Raw genomic sequence first — 24,874 nt, forward strand, 5'->3', positions numbered from 1 at the left:
TCTTTAGGGAACATCCTCCTAGCACTGAAACTGTTTTCATAAAATATTATTAAAAGAGTTCATCCAACAAGAATTGTAGACTATATGTACTTTGTCTTGTTGCTACAACAAAAATTGTAAAGAAAAAAGCTGTCAGATTTGAGAAAAAGAACATTTTCTTCAGTTGAAATAAAAACACAGTAGCCTGTGAGACATGATTCTGCACTGGATTTGTAGCTACACTGCAATAAACAGTACCATAGCTGGAAAGAGTGAAAAGTCCAAGCGTCCTCTAGAGTTGTTATATGCTTAGATAGTAGCAATGGAGGAGCTAATTAAATAAAACTGAATTAGACTGGAGCCATACTTGGAAAAATATTTGATTAATGACTTTGATGAGAAAATGTCAACATACATCTGCAAAGCGTTTCCAGCTTAAAATGTCAGGTACTATTAGAAAATCCTATTCTCTTGAAAAATCTCTAGGCCAACTCTTCAGATTGCAGAGAACAAGATTTCATACTTCTGAGTTCACAACAAAGCTAAGTTACAAGTATTTTCAGATTCTTCTCTCTCTCTTTTTTTTTTTTTTTTTTTTCTTCTGTACAATTCACTTATGATAATATACAAGCATTTGTACTCACTCATAGCATCCAACTCTGATTATGCAGTCTCTTTTCTAATTAATGGATACCACTGGGCAACATATGAAGAAGAGAATCTTCTGTAGAGAATCATGTAGACCCAATGATTGCAGTAAAACTCTACCTGGATTTGCTGGAACTGTTCTTTTTGCATTATTCCCTCTTCCATTTGCGACTTGCATGATCAAATTACAGGAGCTGCATTATCTTTACCCCTTTAAACTAAGCAGCACATGCTTTCTCCACAGTAAGATCTCAGATTCTAATTTATTCCCACACATTAAAGGAAAAAAAATAAGTATTGTGTGCAAACACTGTGTGTGTATGTATGTGTGGGAGGTATTTTGCAATGTAGATGCAGTGATTGGTTTGAGAGCTACAGCTAGTAAAACTAGAATTATGAGCTGAAGGTGTCCACTCTCAGGTTCCCCTTGTGGAACTGTGAAGCCCCCTTGCATTTTTGTTCCTGCTGTCAGGAAATATGTCTTCCAAGCCTTCTGAAAATGATGTTTGTTGTTGTCTGGAGGGGATCTCATATGCAATGAGGAGCTATTCTATTGACTGTATGTGAAGTCTAGACACTGCTGTCTTGCTGAATCATGTCCATAGCAGATAAGAACTCTCTACATTAAGTTTGTTTCTTTAAAAGATGTAGGAATCTGTCCTCCTTTCTCTGTTGAGAATGTGAAATCAAATATTTAAATGAAAAAAATGCCAGTAGTCTGTTTAATTCTGATAAAACAAAAATAAAAAAATCCACATTCTCCTGTGAGAATGTATTCTGAGAAAAATCTAATTCACCACCTCCTGTCTATTTCCCAGTGGACCTCTGTCTGATTTATCACACAAGTAACTGCACTGTGTTTTAACCAGCACTCAAATCTAGGATTCTGTTCCGGCTTCTCCCACAGAGTTCCTGGGTTACACTGAGTAATACAGGGACAGATTGTTACTTTGGCTCATGAAGATGCAAATAGGCACCAACAGGGATTTCAAGATGAGATATACATTAGCTTTACAAATGCCTTAAGCACATTTTTTAAAGTTGGTTATGAAGTTATGTTAGCTGCTTTCTCAGGGACCAAATTCAGATGATGGGCCCTCTTTTAAGAAATCTAAATATTTTCTTCTAGATTTGAAATCAGCTTTTAAGATATGAAGTTCTAAATAATACGAACAATTTGGAAATTTAAGTCCCAGGCATATCAGACGGTGAAGACCATAACACAGTATGCTCAAATTCAAGGAATGAGTTATTTGTCAGATCTGAAGATTCTGCTGCTTGAACCTTAGAAGGATTCAGCTTTGATTCAGATTTTATAAGTGATGTTCTACTGATTTGCTTATCTGCTTACCCTTGAATAGCAAGACAGTTTCCTGTCTTAGGAAACTACAGGCCATGTTAGACAAGCAGGATACTGAAGACGTAAGTACCTAAAAAATGGAAGAGGAAGTAGGAGAAGAGCAATTCCACAATGAAGACAAGGAAGACAAACGAATTTTGCTTGCCAGAAAAAAAAAATAAATTGTAACAATACTGAAAAACAAACGAATCTCAGAGAGATCACAGGAGAATATTTCCATAAAATCTGAAAAGTGAAATTATTAAATGTATATGTATATTTATGTGTATAAATAAAAAGTGAAATTATTAAATGTTATAGCTGGTAAAAGATGTGATGGAGATGGAATCATGGACACCTGACACATGCTGATTGCCATATAGAAGTATTTGTTATACTCAGCAAGAATCTGCAGTACGAGTTCATAGTTGAATGTGTCTGTGCATATATCAGAGTAGCAGCCCTGCTGCTAGTATTAAGAAGCTAGTACATGTAAATATATAGGATATGCATATTCACAATAAAACTCTGAAGTACATAGAAACAGAGAAATGGAAAAGATGGCAATAACTAGTTGTGGTAAAATGTGAGACCACGAACCCCTGCCAGATAAAGTTCTTGTTCCTGCTTAGGGTAAGGTGTACAAACATATACGCAAAACTTCAAATACGAGCAAGCAGGTATGATAGAGCAATGGCAATCCTTCCTTCTGCCCTCTGCAAGTCTTACTTCAAATAAACAGTGATATCATAATGTGACAGAGGCTAGGATGCAGAACAAAGCCAGTAAGACCTTAAGGGCTCAAATAATAGGTAAAGGGCCCATTCTTGCATAGGCACTCTTTGCAGTTCTTACACGGAAATACAAAATGTTACGTGGCAACAGTCAGTGTAAATGCAGCCACACGTGGCAAATAAAATGGGTGTGCCTAACATTAAATATTATTACTAGGTTGTGCAAATATGGTAAATGACAATATTTACATGTCATTTACAAATGACAACTATTAGTAAGAAGCAATATAAGCACTGAGCAGACAATTTTTTGCTATCAGGAACCTGTGAGAAATGCCCAGAAGAAAGAGGCTTAAGTAAAAGTTTACTGAAGTATAGGAGAGACTTTCTTTGTACTTTAATGTGCTTTGGATCTGCCCTTAAATTACCTAGAACATTGCACCTGAGAATAAGAATTTTAAAGAAATAGAAACAGTACGTAGTATAATGCACTAAAAATGCTTAGAAATTTTTAAAATGCATATTCATATTCTGGCATGATTTTTGTCTATTTTGTAGCATTACTGTATTCTTTTGTCTCTGGCAAACAAGTGGGATACCACTATACTGTACATTTGTGACAGCAGATTTCTGTAGTTCAGTGAAATAAACAAGATCCATATAAGTTTCCAAATGTAATATAATTAAAGATCCTTCAAGATGAGAAATAAGCTCTTTGTCCATAAATTATGACATGTTCAAATATTCTATTGCTAAAAGAACACTGTAAGAAATTGGGCAGAAAAATATAAGTAAGCCATGATACTTCATAACAAAATCCGGGTTGTAGCTGATCTTAATGTGACAAGATTCCAAATAAGTCTGTGTTACATTAAAATTTCAGCAGAATATATGCATAAAGACAACACATCAATCAAAACATACTCATTCACTTTCATTAAACTGAATGCTGAACCAATTTTGATCGCTAAACAGAAAAGAAATATGTTTACAGCTTCTGATTGGCTGCATCCCCTACCAGTGCTACAGACAAAAATATTCCTTAAAATCAACACCAAGCCTAAGTTAATTATTGCCAGCAGGTGGCCAAACATTGACATGTAATTAATCTACATCTTGTAATAAAGTTTAAGAAGTTAAGCAGTAAGTTCATCATCCAGATGTGTGATTTCCCTCAGATGTTTTGTGCAGGTATATTTTCAGCGTATAACTACCAAAAATGACTCCACCACAACAAAGAAGTGACAGAATACCACATTTTGACCACTTCCACAGGCCTGTTTGTAGTGCTGCATCCAGATAACTTCTTACATTGTTAAGAAGTTTCTTGGCTGACTATTCACACTGAAGCGAAATTAAAGGAATCCTATCCATGAAAATAAGCACAGTAAAAGAATGAGCTTAGAAAAGAGAAAATATTTAGGTAGAAAAATAAATTTTGCATGTGAATATAACAAATCTGACTCAGATACCTTGTGATAATAGAAGTGGATCTCCACTTTACCGGAGTGTAAAATAATCTTGCTGAAAGATCCTTTGACCTTTCTTGATCAAGATAATCACATGGGTGATTGTGTTCATCAAACAGAACAGATTGGTACATGTCAGAAGATTTCATGAATTCTGTGGAGTTTTGTTTCCTATTATTGTGATAGTTCCTCATGGGTTATTGTGAAATTTTGGCTCTGTTGTTGTTCACAGGAGATTTATTTCTGAACTCATTACATTAATTTGATACACTTCAATTAAAATATTAATTAAAGATAATTTTAACAAGGGACCTGGAATGTGTTGTGTCAGATGAGTTTCACAGAATGACATGTTGCTTATCATCTTTAAATGTAGAATTTTACTCAGCACTGTAACACAAAAGAAGACTTTCTTCTCTACCCATGTTGAATGAGACAATATACTATGTTTTCCAGGGTTGTTCCTAAACTGAAAATTATTCAGGACTTTCTCCTCACTTGTACTAAATTTCAAATAGTATTGGTTAAGAGTTCTAAAATATGTCAGGGATGTCATCTCTCAATTATAAGTTACGATTCATTATTAGTTATAAAAAATGGAACAGTAGTCTATTAAAGTACAGAACATATAGCTGATGCTTCTCTATACCTCTTTTATACAGCCTTATCCCTTTAATACAAGATATTAATCAATGGGCTCAGAAATATTCTCCCTTGTGAATAAACCTAGCAAATACAGACATCAGATGCTCCAAAAAAAATTTAAAAGTTGTAAAAGTAAAATATGTGCAGATTACAATGGGGCTTCCCTGTGGATTTCTCTGCTTTTGAAAGCGACACAAGTAGCAATGTCTGGGTATGTACACACACACATATATGCACATAAATAAAACCAAGCCCTCAAACTAACTGTAGTAGAAAATATTTATAACATTATAAGTAATGCAATTTCTGTTTATTTTCTGAAGCATAAATACTGAATGAAAGCATATATTTGATTTGAAACATTTACTATCACTTTTGAACACTAATAGTATACTAATGGATGTGCCAGAAAATATCAAAGCACAGACAGCCTTGAATACCCACTAGCAAAACAGTACCTTACTGAATTTGAATTAATAGATAAAATGCACTGAAATCGAATTTGATCAAACTACTAAAAGCAGCAACAATCATCACAGAATATCCTGGAAATATTCTGAAGCTAAGTGAAAGCAAATTTTAAATTATCTGAATTGTTTTGCTAAAGAGCAAAAGATGAGATGACAAGTCTGATGGATGAGGGGTTAGTGTCAATTATTGTCTTCCTGGACTTCAGTTAGGCCTTTGACACTGTCCCCTACAAGATCCTCATAGAGAAGCTGCTGTAATAGAGGCTGAATGAGTAGACAGCAAGGTGGATCCAAAACTGGCTGAACAGCCAAGCCCAGAGTGTAGAGGTCAGTGGTGCAAAGTCTAGTTGGAGGCCAGGAATGAGTGGAGTACCCCAGGGATCAATACTGGGTCCAGTCTTGTTTAACATTCTCATTAATCATCTGGATGATGGAGTAGAGTGCACCCTTAGTAAATTTGCAGATGATGGTAAACTTGTGGGAGTGGCTGATTCACCAGAGGGCCATGCTGCTATTCAGAGGGACCTTGATAAGCTAGAAAGGTGGGCTGACAAGAATCTCATGAAGTTCAACAAGAAGTGCAGAGTCCTGCACCTGGCAAGGAACAGCCCCAAACACCAGTACATGCTGGGGCTAGCTAGCTGGAAAGCAGCTCTGCAGCAAAATAACCTAGGAGTACTGGCGGACACCAAACTAAACATGAGTCAGCAATGGGCCGTGGCTGCGCTATTGAGTTTACATGACAAGGTTTTGGTAGCGGGGGGGCTGCAGGAGTGGCCTCTGTGAGAAGAGTCCAGAAGCTGCCCCACGTTAGAAGACAGCTCCAGCTGGCTCCAAAAGGGACCCGCTGCTGCCCAGAGCCAAGCCAATATGAGAAGGTGGTTGGACATCTGGGAGAGCAGACTTAAGAAAGGAAAAAATAAACTGCTGAACAGCAACAGCTGAGAGAGAGGAGAGTGGAAATAGCCCTGCAGGACTTGATGATCCTTGTGGGTCCCTTCCATCTTGGGATATTCTATGATTCTATGATTCTAAGGCCAGTGCAGCAGGAGGTGCTCCAGGCAGGCAGCAGCAGTTCCCCTGCGGGCTGTGGAGAGGCCCCTGGTGGAGCAGGCTGTCCCCCTGCAGCCCATGGGTTCCACATGGAGCAGATCTCCACGCTGCAGCCCCCCCATGGGTGGAGGAGCCCCCGGTGGAGCAGGTGGATGTGGCCTGGAGGAGGCTGCGGCCCATGGAGAGCCCCCGCAGGAGCAGGCCCCAGGCCGGAGCTGCAGCCCATGGAGAGGAGCCCCCGCAGGAGCAGGGGTCTGGGGGGAGCTGCCATCCGTGGGGGACCCGTGCTGGAGCAGTTTGCTCCTGACAGACCCCATGTCACGGACCCACATTGGAGCTGTTCTTGAAGAGCTGCTGCCTGTGGACAGTCTCCGCAGGCTCAGTTCAGGAAGGATGGCATGCCATGGGAGGGACCCCACGTGGAGCAGGGGCAGAGTGACCGTGATGGAAACAAAGCATTAGGGACTGACTGAAGCCCCCTTTCCCTATTCCCCCGCAGCACTTGGGGGGAAGTTGTAGAAGAGGGTGGATGGGGGTTGGGGGGGGGGGGGGGGGCAGGTGTTTATAGTTTGCTTTTAGTTTCTCATTGTTAAAGCCTGTTAGTAATAGGTAATAAAATATATTAATCTCCCTATGCTGAGTCCGTTTTACCCATGATGAAAATTGTTGAGTGATGTCCCTGTCCTTATCTCAACTTTTGAGCCTTTTTCCATCATATTTTCTCCCCCCCTTCTCCTTGAGGAGGGGAAGAGAGAGAGCAGTTGTGTTGGAATTCAGTTGCCCAACTGAGTAAAACCACCACATCTGCTAAGAGGGCTGCCAGTATTCTTGGCTGCATTAGGCAAAATATAGGCAGCAGGTCAAGAGAGGTGATCCTTCCCCTCTACTCAGCACTGGTGAGGCCACACCTGGCATACTGTGTCTCGTTCTTGGCCCCCCAATACAAGAGAGACATGGACATACTAGAAAGACTCCAATGGAGGGCCATGTGAAAATGATGAAAGGAATGGAGCACCTCTCCTATGAGGAGAGGCTGAAAGAGTTGGACCTGTTCAGCCTGAAGGAGGCTCAGAGGGATCCTATCAATGTCTACAAGTACCAGAAGGGAGGGTGCAAAGAAGACAGAGCCAGTCTCTTTTCAGTGGTGCCCATGGACAAGAGGCAATGAACATAAACTGGAACACAAGAGGTTCTGTCTCGACATCAGGAAGCACTTCACTACTGGGTGACAGAGCACTGGCTCAGTTTGCCCAGAGAGGTTCTGGAGTCTCCGTTCTTGGACGTCTTCAGAAGCCATCTGGTCATGGTCCTGGGCAACCTGAGTGTCCCTTCTTGAGCAGGGGTTTGGACCAAATGACACCCAGAGATCCCTTCCAACCTCAACCATTCTGGGTTTCTTTGATTCTGTGAATTCCTATACTTGAAATAATTTGTTAGCTTGATCCTCCTTGTTACAGAAAATCTGTTAATAGGTGGATATTTCTTCTGTCCTCTCCCTGAATGATATTATTGCCATTTGCATTTATAGCTGGTGTGTGCTGGCAGTCCTATTATGTCTGTAGGGCTTGGCAGCCTACTGTGTTTTGTGTGCCTTGTCCATTGATCAGTCACAGGATTCACAGTCACAGGTTGGAAGAAACCTCTGGAGATCACCGGGTCCATAGTCTGTCTCTGTCTTTCAAGCACTTTTCCATCAGCTTATTATACACACTGATAAAATCTCCACCAATCCTTCTGTTCTCTGAAATGAACAATCCCAGCGCTCTCAACCTTTCTCCATATGATGGATCATCCCAGTCCTTAATCACCCTTGTGGCCCTTCACTGATGGCACTTCAGAAACTTCATGTCTTTCTTACACTGGGAAGCTGAATGTAATTCTCTAGATATGGCCTCATAACATGGATTTTTAACAAACTATTACCCTCTAATAATCTCAGTAAAAATTGTTACGACTTGAGAAGCAAGAAGGCCTACAAATTTTTTGTTAAATTGAATCAAGTCTGATTGAAAGTCAGGATTACAACTTCATCTAACTCAGCAAGTATGCACTGAAAAGAGCAACTTCTAATGAAGCTACAGCATGAATTCCTCAAAAAGAGATAATTTCAGTTACATTTCTGCTATGAAGTAAGTATAAAGGTTAACATCTTTACCACTGATAAATAATGCGACTTCTGAAAAAGTTTGATTTCATCATCTGAAAGATTGTGTCTTTCTTTGTGTGGCACCTTGATTATATAGAATCTGGCACCATGGAGATGTCAGAAAGAAGCACTCAGGCACAACTATAATGCAAGTAAATACATAAGGAGTAAAAAAAGATAAAATGGTTAATACTAAGAAATATTCCCTTATATTTCATGCAAGTCTGTTGTTAGTTTTGTATTTTAAAGGAAAGACAGACTTTGTTATGATATCCTGAAACAATTTAGAGATCAGCTTTCAAAAAAATAGGTGTAAAAAGAAAGAAAACAGTTTGTTACAATAGAGAGGTTTGCTGGTTTACTAAAGTGTTGATTAGATCGTTTCTATTGTATGATTTTTACTGATGAATATAGGAGTAGAATTAATTTATCTGACAAATATTTGTCTATGTTTCATTAAGCTGTCCAATAAAGAAATTACATTAAGAAAAGCCACAGTAGATGACAAAAACATCAGATCAGATATCTGTTTTCTGAGAATAGATAATTTTGATTTATTCACATAGAGATACAATACGTGAGATATCTGTTCATATCGTGATGTCATACATGTTGGTTTTGGTAATGGAAAATTTATTTCTGATTTTGTGGAACACAAACTCACATTTTCAATTGTGAATTTACTACCCTTACCTTTTGCAAATATCACAAATATATTACAGCTTTCCTCTCATGTATTTCCAGTAGCATAATCGTCTTCAGATGATAATTACTTGGAATCTATACATTTTCCTGTTAGTTTTCAAGTCTATCCTTCACGTAGAAAAACATTATACTAAAAAAATAGTTTGTTCACAGTAAGAACTTCCTCACCTTAAAGATAATGAAGGGATTGAAGCAAGACAAATATGCTCTGCAGAACCCAGATGCTACAGAGAAGAGTTGTGGCTTTGAAATAGATGGCTCCTGCAGACTGTTGTTCTAACAAGCTTCTAATAACTAGAATGTGGCAATCTGACATTTGTGTTTGAATTAACAGGAACAGCATTCCTGAATGGATATTGGAAATGCTAATTTGACATGGGTATGATATATAATAAGAAGACCAGAGGTAAAAAGATATTATGGATAGGTCTGATTTGGTAAGCTTTTCTTATTCCATACTTGCAAATCAGCACTTTAGGCTTCCTAAATGTCGTAACAGAAAAGGATGTTATGGATCAGTGATTTATTTCTTGTGGTATTGAATCTCTGTTTAGAGATACTGGTTTTACAAGAGTTCTGATCAGTTCATTCATGTAAAAATTTCCATTTGCATTCTAAATTATCCTTCTGCTGTAAGTAACAAATCAATTCATAAAAATTCAATAAGAAGAAATCTAAGTGGGTCTGGAAGGCTAGCTTCACTAATCCTAATATTGATGCAAATGTATATATATTTACACTATAGTATCTTTATTTGGACTTACTTGCTCTAAGTATTTACTTCTTAAAGATATTTTCATACAATTTTTGGACAACCTTATGTTTTAGGGAAAAAAAGCAACAACAACAAAAAAAAAAAACACAAAACAAAAACAAAAGAAAACAACAACAACAACAAAAACCAAACACCTAATTTCCAGACATTGTTGTGAAATCAGAGGAACATTTTTTTTTTCTCATTTAAAATTACGATTGTGATCTGTGATTTTCTGTATCTGAGTATTAAATGGAAGGGTCAGGTACAAAGTCTATTGAGCTTGTACAGAGATGACTAGTAAGTAGTGTCTGAACTAATGGCACTGCCAATATTTTTCCTTATTCTCCCCTGGCATTTAATTAGTCCTTTCTCCACCCCACTTTAGTAAATGTTGATCTCTGAGGTTCCTCAGCAAAAAATGTTCTTCAACTGGCCATCCTAATTCACTATTACAGGATCTTCCTCATCAGCAGGAGAAAAAAATCTCTCAAAAATATTAGGTAGACATTAGTAATAAATAACAATGATATACCCTAGTATATCAAAGGACTTCTATAATTGTGTCATGGGCAGAACAGTTCCTGTGGATGGCCAGCAATGGCTAACAAAATACACTAATGACATTTGGCATGCTTGATGGCTTGTTACATACACCCAGAGGCACATTTACAGAGACTTTTCATGAAGTAATGGTCTAAAGGCAGACAAATCAGGGAACACACTTGATTCACAAACAACCACCAGAAGACAGGTGCCACCAGAAGCCTAAACAGGCTTGTAGGTTAAACTTGCAGTGGACAGAAATATAATTAGAACTTCAACATAAAAATGAATTTGTGAAAAACGAGTTGTCTTCCTTCCTTTTTTAGCAACATATATATACACACATATATATATTCTGTATATTTGTGGCTGTTTGATAAGATACTTTTGTTTATGAAGAATGACAAGATCTGCTGTTAAAAAATAAAGAAAAAGCTGCTTCTTGTGTGCTTTTGGAACAGACAGTGAGAATAACTTCAAGGCTGAAAATGAGTCTCTTAAGATTTCAGAATAAGAAAAGCTAGAAAAGTCCAGGGTTAGAAATACACAAATCTTTTTTTTTAGGCCAAGATTTCCAAGATTTCCTGTAACATAGCATGATATTTCAAGAATAATGCACAGGTGATATTTCAATGTGGCTGGTATGAATGGAGGTATAAGTACAGGGAAAATAAGGAACAGACCATGAAGCCTAGAGGCTTAATGCTTTGTTTGTAATCAAACACTAGTGGTCTAGTTTGATGTTTCTAACAGTGATGTAAAACATAGGGTAATCTTTGCCTATTCCTTACTTTGGAATTCCCATGTACTAAATACCTCCAAAGCAGACCAGCTTCCCTGGGATGGCTGCCAACACTGTGAATACAGCTTACTGTAAATCATTTGGTGCCAATAATACACAAAAGGCAATCACTGAAAGTGAAGGACACCATCAGAAAATTTAGCACAAGCACCAGATCACTACAGCAACAGTGACTGAGGGATATATGTATTTAGAGCAAGAGCTAAGTGACAACTGCAAAGCAACTTCTGCAGTTTGTAGAATGTTTTTCAATAGTTCCAATAATTTCAGATGCCTGTAGGCAAATTTATTTAAATTTTGTATGATATCTTCAGGATCATTAAGCAGGAATTCAAACAGAGGTGTAGCCTGATTTGCTGATGTGTTAGTGACAGGAAGATAATTTTGCTGGACTAATTTGTTTGTGCACAAACATGTTGGGAGATATGATGAAGCCTACAAAACTGCTGCATTATGTCAGAATATATTTTTTATATCAGAATACAAGATACCAGGTGAAGAAATTAAGAAGAAATTAAGAAAGGGGTAGACCCCAGAAAATCTTGAACTGTTAGATGTTTTGGCTTTTCAAAATAGACATTAGTTGTCAGAATAATAACCTGCAACATACAGAAAGCAAAAGCAGCAAGGCTGGGTTGATAGAACAGAAGAGCAAGATTTTTCTTGTTATCAGACTCAAATGTAAACTGAATACAAATCCTAAAAATCTTGCTACATTCTTTCTGTAACATATACAACCGTCTTCCATACATGGAATATTACCACAGAGCTAAGCAGACTTCTTCTTGCACATATGAAAAAGAAGTTTGGCTTGTATCTACTAAGTTTCCCATATCATGCATTTTTTCAAGACCCTTTGACAGGGAACATTCAGTCATAGTTCATTAGTACAGTTTTTCATTTTGTGAATTTCAGTTAGATATTCTTATTTTTCCCTCATCTCTATATTTAATAACTTGTGAATGATTCACAATTACAATTTTTGTACTACTATAAATTTTAAAAAAGGTAATAGAAATGACCAAATTTCCATAATAGAAGACTGTCAAAATAAAGTGCTTATATAAATGTTAGGTTGTTTTGCAGTCAAATAAATAAATTCATACACAAAGAATAGAAGATCTAAATGTTATATTTAAACAAGAACTAATTTCTGTCTCAGTTAGAAAATCTAGTATGACAGAAGCTTGAATCTCCAACTCTTAAATGGTTAAGATATAGGTTCCCTATGTGCAGATAGGGAAGCCATTTCAAAAAAGTAACCTTTAATACATTTAAGTCTGCTAAGCCTCTGTGCTACTACTTGGGAGCAGAGATATCTCACTTAACTGCATCTTACTGATCTTACTAATATGTTGTGTGCAACATTTTCATATGCCACACAGCTTTGCATCATAGAGCAATAGCCTTAAATAATCTCTTAGCTCAATGCAAGTTTTCCTAGGTTAGCATTTCATTTGGTATGAGTCTGAACATGATATCATGTTCCTATTTGAGATCTTAAGTCTCTGAGATCACCTCTACTTGCCTTTCTGTCTTTCATCCTGTCCTATTAGAAATGTTTCTGATGTTTCATGGTAACCTACGAAATAGGTTATGCCCCTTATACCTGCCCTAAGTCTGCCTTAAGATGGTGCATCAACTTCCTGCAATGATCTGCTGAGCTCAGAGGAACAGTGTAAATGTAACATTCCAGAATCAGAAGACAAAATAGTCTATTTCCTTTGATATTTAATTTTTTTAAAAATAGTTAGAAATAATTTTTTTTTTTCCTTTAAATATAGAAATGACTAAATAATGAGATAAGTCCATTTTGCTGGATTTAGATTTTTTACTCCCTAAAGAAAAAAAGCAGGAAAAGAAAAAAAAATGGCAACTTTTTAGAAGAAGCTACTGTGAATGTAATCTAAAAGACAGACATAAGAGGAAAGATGGCATTAAGTCAAAATAAATAAATAAATAAATACACATCACTTAGAGAAAATTGTTCTATATTTCTGAACAGTGGAGGATGTAAAATGTTTGCCCCAGCAGGCATCCTCCAGTTGTTCTATGAAGTAGAAGGTGATTGGAAGATAACTCTGCCCCTTCTAATGAAGGGCAAATAGCATCAATTTCATTTTTAATATGGTCCTTAAAGTAATCTTTATTTGAAGGGAAAGTGTGCATCTATGTTTAAAAATAATAATAATAAAGCCTCTCAAAAAACAAATAAACAAAAACAGCCCACAGATTTTTTGTTTGTTTGTTTGCTTGCTTTGTATTCATCAGAAATGTTCACAAATACCCCCTTGAACTATTTTTTTTTTTCATTAATGTATCCTTTTATACCAGAATCTTTTGGAACAGCGAATGTCATTACATGTATGAAACATGTCTTAGCATTTCTTATACTGTACATGATGTCACAGCTTCGATTGACTGAATTTCATGACTGCCTTCGCTAAGACTATGGCACGACTGACTTTCCAATGAGTTCCTATTCCATCCCCATGCGACTGTGGAAGGACTGCTTGAGATTCATGGAAAAGATGCAAAGGAACATAAGCCTATGCAGGTTCATGACTCAAATGAAATGAGGGCAATCTAAGTGACCATCCAATAAATACACCACTGGTGATTTGGGTAGAAATATCTGGTGGACGGACTCTTCTCAAATTCTATTCCTGAACTCTACAGCTACCCAATACTTCAGAACCACCACTTTCTAGAGTGTAGATTATTTGTTGCTGGTACAGAAAAATCTATAGTATGTCAAATGTGAGGGTAAACTTTGTTGAATCTTATCTCTCCATAGGAACCACTACAGCAACTATGTCAACAGGGTTATTCATACTTGACTTTTTAATGTAAATTAGCTAAAACAATTTTTTCTCTCTGCTGCACTCAAGTGGCACTTCTCTGCAGAATGCAGTGGTATCAGAATTCAGATTCCAGTTTGCCAGAGGCTTACTTACAGTAGTGACTTTATAAATTAATTATTGTCCCATATATTTGCAACATGGACAAGAACTCCATGGTTTGTTCAAAGGCATTAGATTTGCCTGTGTTGAACTTAATAAAGTGTAAAACAGTTTAGGTAATGAAGAAGTTGTTAACATCAGATTGTGACTAATTTTCAGTCTGCTACTGGGAGAAACAGCATTAGTTCCCATGCCAAAACCTATAAATCAGTGTGATGAAAAGGTAATTTTTAGACAAGTGTTCTCAGCAGAAAATGAGGATAAGAGAGTAAAAGGGAGAACATTCTCCTTTAATATAATTCACCAGAAAATGTCTCTAGAAATTGAGTAGCTCAGCGGTTTTGAAATTCTCCTAAAATCAGAGCTAAGGAAGGTCAACTGTCAAATTATTGTAAACAGCTGACAATTAAGGGGTGTCTACAATGCACTGAAACCCCTCTGCTAATTGTTTTCTACATTTTAAACATCTGGACCTTCTGAGACTATTTTTTTTTGAGAATGGATTGTTTATTTGCAAACTAATTTTCATCAGCTATCATAAAAAGCTACAGTGCCAAACACAGGTTGACATTAACTGCTTTTGGCTTTTATGAAATATGAAATAGTTTTTACTAATACTTAGAAAACAATAGAAGTCAGCTGTCTTGTTCACATTACCAGTGAATGTGATTAGAATTTAAAAAAAAAAAAAAAAAAAGGATTAGCCAAGTGATGCCTTACATATTTTTAAACTAAACCAAATTAAAAATTGTAATGCAGAGAAACTGAATTGCTGTTGCATAATAGATGGTCCAGATGAGTATGGGGTTCCCCTCCTAGCAGTTTTCTGACCAGTCTACATGTTTAAACATAATAATCCTCCCTTTCTCCCATTATTGGATATAAAATCATGTTTGCTATGGTATTAAAGCAAGTAAATAAAAATAAAAATGTTTAGAAAAACAGAATCCCACACCCCTTTATTCTGCTACAGAAATCCTAAAGGGCTACATTTGGGGGAAGGGCAAGAAGAAAGAGAATACATCTGTGGTGCATGTGCAAGCCTCTTTTTAAAACAAGTTTCTTCCACAGATGAAAAGCTGCAACTGCTACAAGGAAATCTTAACATGAAGAAGTAAGCTCTTCAGTTATTAAATAAATAAAGCATGAAGTATTGTTAATTTTTTCACTTTCAAAGTAAAAAATAAGGTAGCACTAGGCCTTTTGGAGGAAGAGTGAAAAAGGATTGCTGAAAGATGAAGAAATCAGAGGCTTCAGTGACCTTTAGAACTTTTAATTCAGGCTCAATAAAATAAAAAGATTTAAGCAGACTTTTCAAAATGATCACAAGATTGGAACAAGGTTTTTGATCACCTCTTCCTGATAACAGGAACCCATGTCAAGCAACTGGGTTTTAAAAGTCCCTGTGCCCCTCAGTCCTCACAGGCAAAGTCAGAGTTCTTCAGTAGTGGTGAGATTTTTTTTCTTCTTTTCCCTCAAAATATACCTGTGCTTTTCTCTAAAAATCAACGATTTGCTGGAATGAAAGCCAATGAGGAGTTGCCCATTTGGACAAAGCACCAGTTAGAAAGGTCTTTTGGTTCAGGACAGAGTTTATCGACCTGCAGGTGGAGACCTGTCTGAAACAGCATTCATTCATTTCCACTATTGCAATAGCAAAGCTCCAGTTTCAAGCCACATCTCTGCATGGAGCAAAGGGGGTGTAGTTTGAGTCTGCCAGGCCCCACAAATACAGAGGGCCACTGCTGTGGCCATCCACCCTGGGGAAGTCAGCACAAGCAGAGAGGGAACTTGAATGTTTTTCTCCCATATCCTCTTAAGAGCACTAACCACAGGTTGTTGGCTATTTCTTTTTGAAGAAGAAGGTGAAAACACTTCCCAGAAAAGCTCTAGCGCACAGCAGTTTTCTAGACCTGGCCATTTCATTAAAGACTAGAGTGGACTGAAGGTTTTGAAAGCTTGACCAATCCTCTCAGCTTTGATGATGATGTATAGCATGAACTTCAGTCAACATACTCACGTTGCATTGCTTTTTGTTTCCATGCTATCAGAGAAGATACATATTTGGTGGTGGATATTATTATAACAGCTATAGTTTCATGGTTCAAAGAGACAGGATGTTTACAGCCTTGCTACATGAAAAATACCTTGTGATACATACAGATCAGTGTATTTTGGTCCCTAGGCAAAATTACCATTTCCCTGTGGTTTATCAACATTTTAAATTATTACTTACATTGCTGTGTCATTGAAGCAGATTATGGTCTATACTGAATGACTGAATGCAAAAAGATCAGTCCCCTCTGTATTATAAATATATGCACTTTTGAAGATGCTACCACATAAACTAAAAATTAACTGTGAGGTTGTGATTTCAGATAAAATCTGGTAAACTTTTTTTTTTTTTTTTTTTTTTTTCTCTCATGAGAAAAGAGGAGAGAAAGGAGGTGATGGAAGGAAAGAATGCATCACAGTTTCTGTGGAGCTATCAAAAGCAGCTAGACAGTACCTCAACTGTGAGGAAGCTGTGGAAAGCAGTAGTATAAAATAGGTTCTTATAAAGGCTAATGAGCCTAAAATTTGATCTAGCTAGTGAAGAGGAGTGTTTATAAGACCTGAAAGCTCAGTGGGTCTGATCTTTCAGAGATATAAATTGATGGAGTCCTATTAATCTCAGTGGAACCATACCATTTTACACTCTCAAACTCCAATCCAATTTGAATCTTCTTTTTATCTTTCAGTGGTTCTGCTTTTTAAAGCAGTCCTACAAAAAACAAAGCAACTGTGAACCTGAGGAATTTGCTTGGTACATAAATACATTCCTGTTTTATCTTTCCAGCTGGGACTTCTAGTTTGTTCAAAAAAAAAAAAAAAAAAGATTATTTTTTTTAACAAACAAAAAAACCCCTCAAAAATCAGAATAATAGAATTTGAAAATATTCTCTAATAATTCTACAGTAGTTTATTTTCCACTTCATCTAGTCTTGTAAGGGCATTTTCAATGTACTGACAGAGGGCTTTTTAGTATCTGTGTCCTCAGATCTACTACAGCAGAAAGGAACTCACCATGCTCCAAATCCTCAAGAAGGCAAAGCTGCCTCCTATCCTTTGCTGATGTGTGCAAATTCTCCTTTCTTAATCAGGACTAATTATTGTTTTTCTGGCTGTCTTACAGTCTTCTAATGGCCATGTTGATTAAAATGGAGATACACTGCCTAATTAAATTTATGATGGCCATTCTGATGCCACTCGAACATTGTTATTAATAGACACTCAGATATTACAGCAGTGTGAAACCGAGATGCCTATGAATAAGTCAGACAGAGCCAAGTCATATCCTAGCATTTGAACCAGAAATGGGCAGTATCCTGTTTCAATATGGTTATCAGTTAGCACAAAGCCAGAAGTATGCTAGGAGACTAATGGAAAGCAGAGAACCCCACCTTCACAAAGATGTCATGCATCTGCTTTCATCTCTCCCTTGACGTCTGTGTGAGCTCTCCCCATCTGCCCCAGCAGGATGATATGCAGTCCTTATTCTACCTAACCTTCTCAGAGGCTTAAGGCTAAGCATAAGTGGCAAACTGAGTGAAAGGTGAAACCAAACATCAGATGTGCCCATATTTCAGTGTGCATCTGCATACAGAGTGAAGCTCACAGCACTGCTACACCCTCAGTTTCTGGTGGAAAGTGGTGCTCTTCTACAGAAATACTAAGCAGATGCTGTCCTCTGGGACTGTCTAAGCAGCACCCTCAAGTCTATACCAGGCTTATAATACATAAATTGGAAAACACCTACATGCTCTGGCTGACAGCTGAATGCCTGGGAAAGTACTAAGGCATTTCATGTCAATAAATGTTATTTTCTAAAGCACAACAAACACCTAGGAATCATCCTCTCTCTTTCCAAGGGATAAGTACTTGCACATTAATGGCAGCTCTGCCACCCCATATTAGCAAGTGTAAAACGGGCAAACCCCAGAGCTTAGCCAGCCTGCACAAACACTGCAAAACCTGAGCTATGGGAGAAAGGTTGGAATGGGAGAGAGAAAGAGAATAAGAACATGAGTGTATAGACCCTTTCTTTCTGAAGGAATAACGGTTAATTTCCAAAAACAGCATAAGCAATTACATGGTAGCTCAATATCATCCTTCAGTTCTCTAGTTAAACATGAGGTTTCTTAATTTCACTTTTACAGATGTGCATTTCTCTGAGCCATCTCTTAGTTGCTGTGTATTCAGTCAAAACATGCCTACCTCCCACTTTATTCTTGGAAAGGTAGTGTTTGTCCTTTCCAAAACCTCTTTGCTACATCCAGATGGGTTAGTATCATCAACTTTGCTCTGAACAACCACATAGAGAATGATATACAGGTCCTGACAACAGTTGCCCCACAAGTGTGTTTATGCCTCCATGACAATTAGCTAAACTTAGTTTGAGGGGAGATTCTGTGCTGTTCTTTTAAAAACCTTACACTGCTGGCATTAACACACGCTGCAGTGAGAGATTAGTTGGTGAGTTTTCTCATACCAGGAATTTTTGTGGGTAACTAGTATAAACCTACCAGCTACAGAAAAAAATCTCTCTGCAACTATCTTCTGCTAAATATTTGTTTCCTATTTCCAATATAACATACCCAAAGAAAAATAAATGTTGCTGTTTGTGTCTGCATACAAGTCTTCTTTACCTAAACTATAACAAATTTGTCTCTCTATGTGACTGAGAGAATCCTAACTGCTCAACCCCCACCTACTAAGAGGGAGAGATCATCAGCTATGTTTATCCATCCAGGCAACCTGGATGTCTTATTTGGCTGGATAGCAAGCTAGCAGAAGCATATCATATACCACCATGAGACTATGCGGCTTAAATAAGTAGCTAAACTCAGTTCTCATCCATCCTCACTCACAACTCCCACTGGGAGTAAGAACGGAATAAGAAAATAACTCAGTTGGGCCCTTTCATTAGTTTAATTTCTATAGTTCAACACTGTTTACATAATAGCTATAGAATTTTCAATTTCTATGACCAGAACAAATGAAAAATGTGCGTTGAAATCACAGCATCATTGGACTGCACATGCCACACTATTAAATATGTGCAAGAGAAGTACTTAAATCATTTAATCTTTGCTTTTTGTGAATTGTCCCTGCACTAAATTTTTCACTTAGAAATTTGCTGTTGAAGTTTGGCTTATGGAACTGCCCTCTCTTCTATCTGATCTGGCTCTGATTTCTTAATTTTCTATTTTAAAACTGGTGGCCTTAAACCAGATAATAATAAGCCCAGGTCTGAGCATTGTGTACTCTAGCAGTGTACCTTCTGAATCCGACATAGTCTGCTACAGGAAAACAGAACCGAAAATTTCAAAGGATTAAATACTGTTTTTTAATGCAATTTTATTGGGATGCTGCTGCAGTAGGTATAGTAGTAAAAATACAATTTTAAAATGTTCTAAACAATTTTCAGTATGTCAAAAGAATTCTTTTGCTAAATTATCTTTCAGATACATTAATAAATTAAATAAATTTACTTAAATAGAACAAATACAACCTACCTCCTTAGTATTTACACAAAGTTAAGACTTCAGACTTGTCAAATACTTGCAACTATCAGAAGACAGATTTTTTGCTTTTCCACTCACTTACTGAACCAAAGGATAAGTTTACCAGCCCCACTTTTCTGAGTGCCTATAAGGGCCTGGCTTTACAGCTATCATTGCCTAGATAGCTACACCTCATGATGGTCAGAGAAAGAAAAAGCATCAGAACTATTGAATTGCTTATGGATACAGAGGCTGCATGTCTGTGTGTCCCAGTGACCCCAGGGCATAAACTCTAAATAACATCAGTTCCACATCCTGAAGCGTATGGCTGGAAAGTACCATTTTCACACTGAATGTAAAGCCAACATTTGACTGAAAGTGTAAAAACTGATGTTCCTGCAGGGGTATGCTTGTTTTCTGGCCGAGGAACAAGAAAAATGAATACAGTAATTCTAACACAGAGAGACCCATCTTCCACCCAATATGGTTGTGGGAGGAGGAATACTGAGCCATCATTTCATTACAAAACACTTAATTTTGTTCTGGCAGCTGGTAAGACCCCAGCTGTCCCTTTCACTTTCACCCTGTGACAAACACATGGTGAGCTGTAAAATTTCAAGCACTAAAATGGAAAAAAAACGAACAATAGCGAGTTGCTAAAATGCTCATTTACATGGGAAGTCTCTCTGGCTGCTCCAAATTACCTGCTTTTCTGCAAGACAAACTGCATCTAGAGCTTTTGGCCATATATTTATGAGATTAAATGACAGATTAGGTTTTAAATGACAGATTAGTTTTTAAACACTTCATATGATGAAATGAAGAGGCATCAGGCCTTAGTCTTTTGTTACCAATGACTTGGTTAGTAGCTGACATTTCTGCTTCAGACAGCTCTCCTTCAGACAAGGAAAATACCAGTACAAGAGATTTTTTTTTTTCCTATGAGACTGAAAAATTACAAGAAAACCATATATATGTCAATTTTCAGATGGCTTCTCATTAAAATATGCTTCAACTATTGGTAGAAGAACCATTGGGTGAAGAATTTTCAGTCATTGTATGACTGAATGTCTCAGTTATACTTGATAATTGTAACGAAGACACTGGAAAATCAGTCTGCTTCAAAGACCTACCTAGAGGTCTGGTAAGGGCAAGCTGAGAGCTGGATTTCAGAAGGGAAAGCATTTAAATGGGGAGGTAAGGGAGAAAACAGCTGTTGCTATATGGTATATTTATATACTAGGTTACAGAATTAAAGATTGCACAGTTTAAAAGTGATCTGCAGCACACTGACTTAGACTTGATAGAATATGCATTACTCTCCTGGAATCACTAGAACTTCACTGGTGACAACTCTTGTCCACCTTACAGAAATAACCTAAGAAATAGCAGCCATTTATATTGCATGAAACTTTTGTAATACAAACTCTTTTTGACACAATATGACTCCAAATGATACTAAGATTCTTATCCGCTACAGAAAGGCCAAACTTAAATTGTATTTTGTTCTTGATGTTGAACGGAGAATGTTCAGAGAAAGCACTGAAGAGAAACTTTCATTAGTAAAGTAGAAAAACAGTGTCATTTCCTCAGTCCAGTTGGCATATTTACTATTTGTATCACCAGTAATTGTTGCTACTAAATACAGATTTCAGAGGTACAAAAGCTAAGCTTCTCTCAAAAGAAGATTTTGTTTATCAAAAAGGTAAATGATTTAATTCTAGGAAGTGAGAGTAAATCAATGTCTTACAGACTGTTATTTGGAAACTTGGATATCTTCATGTAGCTATAGGGTTGTTCCTTACAGAACAGAAGACAGTCCCTCTAGATTCAGGGTTTCCTTTGATCAAATTTACTAATTAATCATTGAACAAATACTGTATTAACCTTTCTAAACTTGGAACTAGAGAAGCAAAGCTTTAGTTTTTAAAAACAGCTGGCATTTCACATGAGATTTGGGGAGGGCTGCAGAGGACAGAATGGCACAGGGATTACAGAATAATAGCTCAACTAACAAAGCTTGACTTAGGGTTGTTGGATGACATGAAAAAAAATTGTCTTTAAGTACCTCAAAACAGATGTGGCACTAAAGAGTTTATCTGTGACAAGCTTCTTTGTTTCTGCAGCCATCAGTGAAGATACAGCAAAGGAAATGGAGGAGCTGCAGTTATGCATTTGCAATACACAAAGTCCTTGTTTTCCCACTAGGCACTGCAGAATAGCAATTGTCCATTCACAGCACATATCACATCCTCTGCATTTCAGAGCTAATATTTTTGCAGTCCTTAAGCTAGCATGTTTGAGCCTAGTATGCCTAATTTTTGTAACCCTTTGAGGTGCCTTGCATGAGGTAGATGTACTTATTTTCTGTTCTTTGTTATATGAATAGTTTTATCAGGTATAAATTTTAAAGTTAAACTAAAAGATTTTCACATCGTAGACAGTTTATATCTACAGTAACATCTCAAACAGAGCTGTCTCATTTCAAAAACTGGGAAAATACGAAGATTGCTAGTCACTGAAAAAATTTGTATTTTAATCTAATTAATCATGGACATTGGCTATGTTGTCTGAAATTGTTTTTAAGATCATTCACACACACACACACACACACACACACACACACACGAGCTCTGACAAGTGGCTCCTCCTCTTGTATGTTAGAATCACACTCCTGAAAACAATGTTAGTTTTATGCTAGCAGTTGCTTTCGCTTCCTGCAGCACACACTGTCCACTGTGCTGCTGCAATACTCATTCAAGGCAGATCAGTAGCTCAAATATGAATTGAACTTATATGCTGTTAAACAGACGTCATGCTTCATTACTTCAACTTCCAATTAATTTCCACTTTTCTCTGGTTAAGTAGCAAAAGATATTTGACAACTGGTGTTAATATAAGCTGAGCAGCTCCCTCCCTCACATTGAGGATCTGCTCATAAGTCAAAGCTCAAGCTTCTTAATTTTAAACTTCAGAATCCAAACCAAGTAAAGCAGCGTAAGCATGTAGGAAAAAAATGATGTGGTACATGTACTCCTAAATATGAGACTGACTTTCTTTCCTGCTTGATCTCTTTATTTCAAACTCCTTCTCTCTCTCTGCTCTAACTCTCAGATGAACTCACAGCACCCTCAGGATATGAATAAGTTTCTGCTATCTTCTGCCTTCATCTAAGCCAACCAAGTCGCAGGTATCCTCTCCTTCCATAGAGCAGTCAGAAAACACATAGAGAAAACAATCACACTTTCCTCAGCGGATCAGAAAGGACTACAATAACAGATTCTCTCTGCAATCTCTTTTTGCCATCAAACAGTTAAACCAACATAAGTTAAAATTCTCATCTAGTTTGAATAAAGAGAAAAAGGGAGGAAATTCAAAATCCTGTTGCTGTAGTAACAATCATCAGTAAAAATCTTTTCCAATAAATAATAGTATTATTTCCCTCTCCCCCTCACAATTTTAGTTCCCCTTCAGAAATCATCATGCTGGCTCTTTTAGATTTGCTGTACATACCTCAACCATTAAACAAGACATTTAACCATAGTGGCAGTTCTGTGACCTTTGAATGCCGTGAAATCTCTAAGCGGTGCAGCTTGTTCATGAAGACTTGTACTGCAGAATCCAGTAACTGCATCCAGGATTAGGAATACAAGTAAGTAACAACAGCAACCAAAAAAAAAAAGAAAAAAAAAAAAAAAGGAAAAAATAAAAGGAAAGGAAAACCTCCCCAAGTCCCCCAACCCAGCCAATAAAACCACCTTAAGAAGCAAAAAGAATCAGAAAGAGAGTGCACTTTTCTGCCAGTGTAAGGGCTGGGATAGAGCTGAGCTTGCTGCAGTCAGACTGGCTGTGTTAGCAAGCAGAAGGCCGTGCACGGCTGGGAGGTGCTGTCAACTGCCACAGGCAAGGGAAAGCAGACCAATCCGCTTCGGCACTGTCAGCTCGCTGGAGTGAAGCCTTTTCTGTTTATGTTTCCTCATTTCAAGAGTGACGTCAAAGGGTTTAGTTTTTCCTCTGCATGTGCTATTAATTTTAAACGACTACTATGGGAAGAATGTGGCAGTGATTTAGGCAGGCTACCCTACTAAAAGAAGCCAGAGTCATAATTTATCTGTCCTGGATTTAGCTTAGAAATATTTTATAATGAAAGGTACCAGGAAGATCCAAAATATTCACACAAAATGGAGATAGGCTATAAATATACATACATAAATTGAAGTTTTTTAAAATATACCTAAGATATAAGATATTTCCCAGGGAGGCCTGTTATTTGTATGGATTATGATGCAAAATCAGACCTGATTCTGCCCTTTCCCTGAAGTAAATCAGGAACTGCTTGTCTAAATTCAGTGCTGCTACACCAGTGTAAACCTGGCAAAAGCGATAAGACTGAGACTACTGTACACATCCCTTTATCAGTCAGCACTAGCTAGATTGCAAATTAGCAAACTTCTTTCATTACTACGTCAGAGTAATGAAGGTCTGCTGCTCTGAGCAAACATCCGTTCAATCAACTGGTCGCAGTCCAGCACTGCTCTCCTTGCAGTTCTGCTGTGGACCACCCCAGGGGATTTATTGCATACCAGTCTGTGTCAAAAGGCAAGAGGCAATGGTAAAGCCTGGCTTCTTGTGTCACTGTATCACTGTCAGAAGAGAAGCTATACAGCTGAAATAGCAGGAAAGAAACAAGCAGCATGCCAAGGTCAATTAGCTCGGGCAAGAGAGGCCACACCAGCACAAGATAATTGACAGGAAATCGGTTGGTAACAATAACAGTTTAGTTATCTTCATCGTTTTAATATTATTGATTTGCTTTCCTAGGGATTCTTTTCAAAGAGATTGGCTTATGAGACATGGTTCGCTCCTATTGACTTAACAGTCTAACATTTAATTTTAAAATACATATAAGTGCTTTTGAAAGTGGATAGACTAAAAGCACTCAGTGATGGAGAGATCAGGTAAAAAACTAGTAGAAGTAGCAGAAGTTTCTCCAGGACAATACACTCATGACAACCAATTGATGCTATCAAACCTTGTACTGGAAAGACCAAATTTTTTAATGATATTTTCATAGA

General features: G+C 37.4%; 1 protein-coding gene across 2 annotated transcripts in view; it reads right to left on the reverse strand.

Moving 5' to 3' along the window:
• Positions 1–23,742, reverse strand: part of PDE7B (phosphodiesterase 7B) — a 175,763-nt gene extending 152,021 nt beyond the window's left edge. The window contains exons 1-2 of one of the 2 annotated variants that reach the window (XM_068677341.1): positions 23,558–23,742; positions 23,313–23,427 (exon numbers count right to left, since the gene is read on the reverse strand). In XM_068677341.1, coding sequence (XP_068533442.1) covers positions 23,313–23,333 — 21 coding nt within the window. In that variant the 5' untranslated portion in view covers positions 23,334–23,427; positions 23,558–23,742. Of the gene's footprint in view, positions 1–23,312 lie in introns of both variants that reach the window. The other variant, XM_068677342.1, reaches the window with a different exon arrangement.
• Between the last annotated feature and the right edge of the window lie 1,132 nt (positions 23,743–24,874).

The sequence above is a fragment of the Anas acuta genome, chromosome 3 (genome assembly GCF_963932015.1).
Source record: "Anas acuta chromosome 3, bAnaAcu1.1, whole genome shotgun sequence".
NCBI lineage: Eukaryota > Metazoa > Chordata > Aves > Anseriformes > Anatidae > Anas > Anas acuta.